The sequence below is a fragment of the Sycon ciliatum genome, chromosome 11 (genome assembly GCF_964019385.1).
Source record: "Sycon ciliatum chromosome 11, ocSycCili1.1, whole genome shotgun sequence".
NCBI classification, from domain to species: domain Eukaryota; kingdom Metazoa; phylum Porifera; class Calcarea; order Leucosolenida; family Sycettidae; genus Sycon; species Sycon ciliatum.
The window spans coordinates 24,089,414-24,098,576 of NC_088653.1; the positions used below are offsets into that span (position 1 = coordinate 24,089,414).

A 9,163-nucleotide genomic window follows, 5' to 3' on the forward strand; every position below is an offset into this window, starting at 1 on the left:
CCATGCCATGGTGATCACAATTTTTTTTCCATGTCACACTGTACATGTACGTATACATGTAGTATCCCTGCCTTGCTAGTACATGTACCTCTAATCATGTCACGTGTACACGCACTGCATGGTCATAATCTTGTCACCCCTTTTGCCTGACAAGCCTGCAAAGCTAATCATGTTCTCACCATTTTGCATGCGCAAGTGACTTGTGTTGCCTTACGCTTGCTGGATTGCATACTACCAAGAGTACTAGTACATAAGGTTTATGTACTCTTGATACTACCATGTATACTACACATGTACTACTACTACTAGAACATATCTTTGTTGTTTTTATCACACCTGCATGTTTAGTGCTTCGCTAGATTCAACTCAGCCGTGCAACGGGTCGTGGAACACAACGTTTTATTACAACTACCAGTAAGAAAGCACTAATTCAAGTTGAGTCGGAATGGAAAAGATTGCGATTGATCTGAATAATATGCAAGCGAATGCAGCTTATATAGGGTAGAGAGAGAAGCGTTAGCAATTGTGCGTTGCGGTAGAAAGTGCAAGAAGGAAACGGATGTGGTCATGAGAATTGCAATTGCTGATGTAAGTACAAAGCAGTATTGCATCATGTAGGTGCAATCAGTATTGCATCATGTAGGTGCAATCAGTATTGCATCATGACATGCAAGAGAGAAAGAACATGGAAAAACGTCATACGCTCGATGTGGCAAATGGGTAATGTGTAAGTGATGTAATCACTACGTAATCAAAAGGGAAGTAACTAGAATTTGCCTATGCAATCATTGCGTAATGTCACGTGTGCATGGACTGTAGAATGTTCGTGAATATGCACTACAGAGCTCCCCACCTAGTGGATTTCCGGGGGAAATGCACGATATGAAAATGACATGCGCAATGGTTCAAGTCAAGGTACTGTAACCTACAATATCTGAATGGAATGTAACACGAGAGTGGCTCAATAGTATGAGGGAAAGCGCACTTGACGACCGGAGCGGGTCTGTCGTGGTGGGAGGACATCATGAGCGAGAGACGGCGTCGGGGCAGGACGAGCCGATGCATCTTCTTCACCATCGATGTAGGCTGGTGTTCACGAGGCTCTCCTTGACTATACATTAGATAGTGTGTCTGGACACGGACTATTGGATGCATTGTTCTGTGCATGTATGGTACTTTAGGTAACTGCAGGCTAGACGAGCCATACCGATTCTATGTGCATGCCCTACAGCATTATGGCGCTTTGCTGGTTTGTATTCATCCATTTTCACGGTACTTAGACATTTGAGGTAGACGTGTAGGCGCCTTTCCATAGATCATGTCAATAGACTAGTAGTGGGCACGCCAGACACTTTGTGGCATCGCCGGTGTTTCAGTATTGTCAGTTTGCACCTATGTGGTCGCAGTTCTATCGCGACAAGCTGTGCATTTGCCTCTAGGCAATTCACCTTTCCTTAGCTACGCTGCAGTTGTGCTGCGATATTCATCTATAGCATAATATTGGTCTGTGTGATCGAATCCATGTGTTCAATGCATTCTAGGTCGCTAACATAACAAACCAGACCAGACACGGTATGGACTCATGATTGTACGTAGGTGTGAACAAGTTAGTTTCTGGCAATGTTGTGGTGTTTGGTTTCCGCCCAACATTGTCGATCTGCATGTTTGCACTAGCGTGCAGCTGAACCAACGCAGCCAAACCAACGTGCCTTGCAATGCTTTGCTAGGCTTTTCTTTCACTGTATCTTTTTGGTCACATATAATACCGTACACTTTTGCTTTTACTCACTCTTTTTTTTAGCACGTTTGCGTTTTGGTTATATCGAAGAACCCAGTGTGTAGTTACGATCCATCACAGTTTCAATGTTTATGGACTAGCGTGGTGTAGTCCTGCGGAACATTAATGGTAGCAGAGGATGGTTTATCGCGTTTCGTAGAAGTTGATTACAGAGAGAACTGTAGTCATGAGCACGTCCGATACCGAAAATCGGAGCACTGCAGGCATGGAGGATGCGGAGCAGGAGGTGGCATCGCAAGCGTCTGGTACGTCACTTTCGGATAGTGAACCAGAGGCGGTCGCCCTGTACTCAGGCAAACTCAGAGCGCTGAAAGTGCAAGTGAAGTCGGACTTCACCAACGCGAGAAGGACCCTGATCGTCGATCTCCGTCGGGTCAGTTCCGGTGAGTTGTCATTTGATCAGGTAGCAAGCTCACCCGTGTTGACTGAGTGTTACGAACGAGCTGCATCCGTAATTGCCGAGCTCGTTAGTGTTTACACCACGGAGGATAACAATAGTCAGGCAGAGAAGATGTTGAGAGAACTTGAGAAGTTGCAAGAAGAATATGCAGAGGCATCGGCTATGATTGTTGAGTATGGCAGAGGCGCAGTAGAAGACCCCGTCCCTAGATCTAGGAGGCTGTATGCAGCACCTCACGATAGTTCGCATGACGAAAGGTCAATTCAGTTTCAAGATAGTAGATACGACGCACGCACACGTGGGGCTAGCCCGTATTTACCGTTACAGAGACGATCGCTGAACTCGCGTCAGCTTTCGCAGAGCCTGAGTGATTTATCCATTCAGGGACCCCGAGATGCCGTGAACGTAGCTGCCGCCATTCACGAGGAGCACCACGCACCAGTTCAGGGATGGCCGCAAGCTAGTGATGAAAGGCGAACGCCAACCGGCCTGAGCGCGGATGGGGGAGATCAAACGAAAGAAATCCAAATCTCCTCAGAGCACGAACAGCAGTCTCAGAGAGAAGTCCCGCAGGTCACGCAGACAGCAGTGGCAGCTCCGCCACCCGCCACGAGTTCGTGTGTCGTACCGCAAACCTCGTCAGTTGCAGGACTCGTGGTGGCGCCGACCGCCTCAAGTGCAACATCCGCTACGAAGACGCAAGCTCCGCGCCAACCACGCGGTGCAGCAGAAGTCACAACACGTGCGACCGCGAGCACTTCGTATAGTGCACAATCTAGCAGTGCAAGTCGGCCTGCCGCGGGCAGGCAGCATCAGGCAAGTCAGGGCATCGCAGCCCACGCATCGCAGGCATCGAAAGTGAGGTCGACGCATTCACAGCCTGCCACTCGGCAGCACTTGACCAGTGCAAGTGCATTTTCTATGCCAAGGATCTACCCTACCCCTGGTGCGAATCCTGCATCTGCTAGTGCAAGCTACATATACAGCAGTAGTAGTTATGGTGCTAACAGCTACAGTGCCATGCCAAGTATGCAATTCAGTAGTCCCAACCAGTATGGAACACAGCAACCTATGTGGACAGGCAACAACATCACGCAGCCTAGCTATGCAACCTATAGCAACGTCCCACAAATGGTCGCACAGACACCAAGCATGACAACTCAGCATGGTCTAGCCTTACCTGCTGCAGAGTCCACCACCATGCCACAACCGCAGAGTGCACTGACGGCACCTCACCAACCGGAACCATGGCGTCAGCTGAAGCAGATCGGCATTCCGACATTCAACGGCGACAAAAGAAAATTCGAGTCTTGGCGTGCGGCGTTCATGGCATGCATAGACGCATCTCCGGCAGCACCAGAGTACAAGCTACTGCAACTCAGGCAGTACCTAGTCGGCGACCCACTGGACTCCATCGATAGCTTAGGCTATTCCCCTGCTGCGTACGAGGCCGCCAAAGCGCTACTGGTCAGGAAGTATGGCGGAGAACGCAGGCGTGTCGCGATCCACGTAGAAGAAATCGAGCAGTTCGGTAAGGTTGGCTACAACAGAGCGTCCGAGTTCGAGAAATTCACGGAGCTCCTCGAGGTAGTAGTCATCAACCTGAAAGACAGCGGCCGGGCCGCAGAACTGGAGGCTGGTACGTTCTACCAGAAGCTCCTCCGTAAGTTCGACGAACGTGTGCTTGCACAGTACCATCGATGGCGGTATGATCGGCAAGTAGAAGAGTCCGTCGAAGCCCTGCTCGAATGGGCACGAGTAGAATCAGAGCTAATGATGATCTCGGCAGAAACGGTGAGCGGCGTAGCAGTAAAAACCACGCCCCAACAGCAGCAACCACCCCGAGATAACCGGTTCCAGAGGCGTAGTGCTCCGCCTAGTCGCAACCACGCATATCATGCTCAACAGAAGAGCGACGTCAACTGTGCAGTATGCAAAGGCGCACATCCCCTGTGGAAGTGTGCGGCATTTAAGGTCATGTCGGTCAATCAGCGTTGGCGGCTCGCCAAGCAGAGCAACGCGTGCTTCCGGTGCTTGGGCAGTGGCCATGCTGGCAAGGACTGCCCCCGTGATCGTGAGTGCCCGGTTAGTGGATGCATCAAACATCACCACCCGCTGCTCCATGGCAGCAATGTTACCGGCAGCGCACAGCCGACTCCGGAAGCTGAGAAGCCCGCACCCCAGACATCACTGGTCACGACTGTCACAGAGGGGGAGCCAGAAGCAGCGACACATGTGGCACAAGGGCGCCGGACGGACCGTGTAGCTCTACGGACAATCCCGGTGACACTGTGCAACGGCCAGCAGTCAGTGACTGTCAACGCTTTGCTGGACGATGCCAGCACTGTGACGTATGTGCACACTAGTATCGCCACTCGACTCGGTTTGAGTGGCAAACGCCAACGGACGACGGTCAGCACGCTCAATGGCAAGCTGGAGACGTTCGAGACTATGCCAGTAGACATCGGGCTGAGGAGTGTTGATGGCAACTTGAAGCAGACGATCACGGCGTACACCACCGACAAATCCGTGACTGGCGACCTTCGCGCAGTCGACTGGCTAGAAGAGGCTAGTAACTACCCGCACCTGAGGGAGATTCCATTCCCAGCGGTGGGAGAACACGACACTGTAGATATGCTGATCGGCAGTGACCAAGTCCAGCTGCACGTATCGACGCGTGACGTCATTGGTGAACCTGGGCAACCTGTCGCTAGGTTAACACCGCTCGGATGGACCTGCGTAGGGAAGCTCAGAGCACCCAACTCCAAGCAGACGCAGGGCCCACAGCCCAACCGTTCGTACTACGTCGGTGGAGACAAGTCAATTGCAGGAGTCGAGCAAGCCCTGCAACAGTTCTGGAAGGTCGACAGCTGTGGCGTCGAGACGGACAATGCGGCTCCAGGACCAACATCGGCAGACGAGGCCGCAGCGGTGAAATTAGTGGAAGACTCCACGCGGCTAGTAGACGGCCGGTATGAAGTATCGATACCATGGAACAGTCGTAAGGCGGAGTTAGTCAACAACGTTGATATGGCGACTAAGCGGCTGGAGTCAACACGTCGACGACTGCAACGTGAACCGCAAGTAGCCCGAGCATACGCCAGAGTGATCCAAGATTACCTCGAGAAAGGATATATCACCGACGTCACTGACGAAGCGCCTACCGACCAATGCTGGTATCTGCCACACTTCGCCATTGTGCGGCCACAGAAGACGACAACTAAGGTCCGGATTGTGTTTGACGCAGCCGCCTCCTACCACGGCATCTCACTTAACGACGCCATCCACGCCGGCCCGAAGTTGCAGCGAGACCTTTGCGATGTTCTCACCCGGTTCCGAAGAAAGCCCATCGCCGTTGCCTGCGACGTAGCAGAGATGTATCTGCAAGTTTCAATACGCCCCGAGGACAGGCCGTACCACCGCTTTTTGTGGCAGGACCCGGCCTCCGATGGTCCGGTCAAGAAGTACCAGTTCAACCGCTTAGTCTTCGGTGTAAACGCGTCGCCATTCTTGGCTCAGTATGTCGCCCGCCAAGTCGCGGACGCAAGCGTCGATACCCACCGATCAGCAGCAGAGGCCATCCTGGACAGTACGTACATGGACGATACGATGGACAGTACTGCCACGGTCGCCGACGGTACCAAGCTCCATGACGACCTAATGGAGCTGTGGGGGAAGGCAAGCATGCGACCGAGAAAGTGGTTATCCAACTCGACTGCGTTGCTGAGTACGATCCCAGAAGAAGAACGCGCAGCGGATGTCGACCTGACGGTGGGAGACCTACCATCGGTAAAAACGCTCGGAGTGACATGGTCTGCCCTCGATGACGAGTTCACGTTCCGCGTGCAGCAACCGGATCTGCCCAAGCGTATCACAAAGCGCTACCTCTTGCAGCGGACAGCAGCCGTATTCGACCCACTCGGCTTCATATCGCCGTTCGTCGTTCGAGGCAAGATGCTGATGCAGGAATGCTGGATGAGTGGCGTCGACTGGGACGAGCAACTTCCCGACGCGATAGTTGATAAAGCCCAGCAATGGTTCCAAGAGTTGAGCGAGCTCAGCAACGTCCGAGTCCCGCGTCAATTTGAAGCATCGACCGGCAAGCTCGAGCTGCATGCATTCTGCGATGCGTCCAGCGAAGCCTATGGAGTTGTTCTGTATGCGAGAAGTGTGCGCGAAGATGGAACAGCGGAGTGCAGATTCCTCGTGTCGAAGAGTCGTGTCGCGCCTACCGCCGCTACCAGCATTCCCCGGCTCGAGCTCATGGCGGCAGTTCTCGGCCATCAGGTTGCCACTCGAATGAGTAAAGTGCTCGACGTGCCACTTGGTACTGTCACCTTCTGGAGCGATAGCACGACGGTCCTCCACTGGATTCGTAGCTATAGTCGGCGGTTCAAACCATTCGTCGCGAATCGCGTCAGCTACATCCAGCAGCGTACCGCACCGCGACAGTGGCGCTACGTCCCTACGGGACAGAACCCAGCTGACCTGGCATCACGAGGAGTTTGCGTCAACGACCTGGTCAACGCAGACCTATGGTGGCAAGGACCGGCGTTTTTGAGCAACGGCTCAACCTGGCCAGCCACGGAGCTAAAGGATACTTCGGGGTTGAGCGACGACCCGGAAGTTCGCAAGGCAGCTGTGCAGGCGTCTGAGAGCGCATTCGTGACGCAGCAGATCACCGTCGTGCAACCAAGCCGCTACTCCAACTGGACGAGACTTGTGAGAGTTCAGGCATGGATCAACCGGTTCGTCAATAACTGCAGACAAGGGGACCGCGTCAGCGGAGAGCTAAACATCCAAGAGTTGGAAGCGGCGGAACTTGCCATCATCTACGGAGCGCAGCAGGATGCATTTGGTGACGACATCAGCGCACTGAAGAAGGGGAAGACTCTGCCAGCAGCATCGCGGTTAGCAAAGATGTGTCCGCGACTGGATGAGGATGGCCTACTACGTTGTGACGGCCGCACCCGCCTAGCTGACTGGCTCCCGTACAGCACGCGCTTCCCGATCATTCTACCCCGGAAACATGAAGTTACGTCGCTAATCGTGAAGCACCACCACGAGCTGCGACAGCATGGTGGCACGAACGAGACGCTCGCGGCATTGACAGAACGGTTCTGGCTGGAGTCTGCCCGAGAGGAGATACGCCAGTGGGAAGCTGAATGCATGGTGTGCCGACGTCGCAAAGCCAGGACGGCAGAGCAAGTTATGGCGCCGTTGCCGAAGGTCCGGCTCGCTACACCGTTGAGAGCCTTCGCTAGAGCCTCGGTAGACTATGGCGGCCCATACTTAACGAAACAAGGGCGGGGACGCAGCCAAGCCAAACGTTACCTCTGCGTTTTCACCTGCCTGCTAACCCGAGCCGTACACCTCGAGATGAGCTACGGCCTCGACGCCAGCTCGTTTCTTAACGCGTTCTCAAGGATGGTCGCGCGCCGTGGAAAACCGCTGGAGATCATTTCAGATAATGGGACGAATTTCGTGGCAGCCGATCGTGAGCTGAGGGAACTGGTGGAGGCTCTGGATAACGACGCAGTTTTCAAGTCCCTGGCCAACCGTGGGGTGGCTTGGAAATTCAACCCGCCGCTAGCCCCGCATTTCGGCGGAGTCCACGAAGTAATGGTTAAGGCGGCGAAACGCGCCCTCAAGGCAGTTCTCGGCAATGCTGACCTGACGGATGAGATGCTGGCAACTGCGCTCACGAACGCCGAAAGCCTTATGAACAGCAGACCGCTCACGTACCAGTCGGCCAGCCCTGACGACAGCTCGCCGCTAACGCCGAACCACTTTCTGACGGGTCAGATGGGCGGTCAGTTCGCCCCAGAAAGCGTAGACACCACAGGTTTCCACCCCAACCAGCGATGGCGGCAAGTTCAAGCCGTGGTGAAGCAGTTCTGGCGGCGCTGGCTCAAGGAGTGGGTGCCGACTCTCAACGCGAGACGGAAGTGGCTAAAAGAACGGAGAGACGTGGCAGCAGGAGACATCGTCTTGGTATTGCAACCGGATGCACCACGTGGGCACTGGCCACTCGGACGCGTCATGGAGACCAAGCCGGGCCCAGATGGTCACGTGCGTGTTGTGGAGGTGCAAGTCGGCGGGAAGCGAATCACCCGTCCCATCACCAAGATCTGCCCGCTAGATGCATAGAGAAGATGGCAGCTAGAGCTGTACGTATTCAGTTATGGTGGTAACACAAGTAAGACAGAAGCAGTAGTTCAATAGATGCAGCATACATTGCAGGCATATCACATAAGCACCACAGTGTTATCATTTTTATGTTTACCACATCTTTTTGCCACGCAGTGATTAGACCGATAGAGGTACAACACATGAAATTGTAAGCTAGGTAGTAGTGGAATACGCTGCGAGGTAACTCATCGCGTATTCGAGGGGGAGGATGTTCACGAGGCTCTCCTTGACTATACATTAGATAGTGTGTCTGGACACGGACTATTGGATGCATTGTTCTGTGCATGTATGGTACTTTAGGTAACTGCAGGCTAGACGAGCCATACCGATTCTATGTGCATGCCCTACAGCATTATGGCGCTTTGCTGGTTTGTATTCATCCATTTTCACGGTACTTAGACATTTGAGGTAGACGTGTAGGCGCCTTTCCATAGATCATGTCAATAGACTAGTAGTGGGCACGCCAGACACTTTGTGGCATCGCCGGTGTTTCAGTATTGTCAGTTTGCACCTATGTGGTCGCAGTTCTATCGCGACAAGCTGTGCATTTGCCTCTAGGCAATTCACCTTTCCTTAGCTACGCTGCAGTTGTGCTGCGATATTCATCTATAGCATAATATTGGTCTGTGTGATCGAATCCATGTGTTCAATGCATTCTAGGTCGCTAACATAACAAACCAGACCAGACACGGTATGGACTCATGATTGTACGTAGGTGTGAACAAGTTAGTTTCTGGCAATGTTGTGGTGTTTGGTTTCCGCCCAACATTGTC

At 53.2% G+C, this 9,163-nt stretch overlaps 1 protein-coding gene across 1 annotated transcript; it reads left to right on the forward strand.

Annotated features, from left to right (window-relative positions):
• Nucleotides 1-2,003: 2,003 nt before the first annotated feature.
• Nucleotides 2,004-8,348, forward strand: LOC135827206 (uncharacterized). The gene has a single exon (XM_065339734.1). The coding sequence runs from the start codon at nt 2,004-2,006 to the stop codon at nt 8,346-8,348; it is 6,345 nt and encodes a 2,114-aa protein (XP_065195806.1).
• The last annotated feature ends 815 nt before the right edge of the window (nt 8,349-9,163 follow it).

Bases quoted from the DNA above. Each gene is read 5' to 3' on its own strand.
- LOC135827206 (XM_065339734.1), top strand. From the start codon at position 2,004: ATGGAGGATGCGGAGCAGGAGGTGGCATCGCAAGCGTCTGGTACGTCA.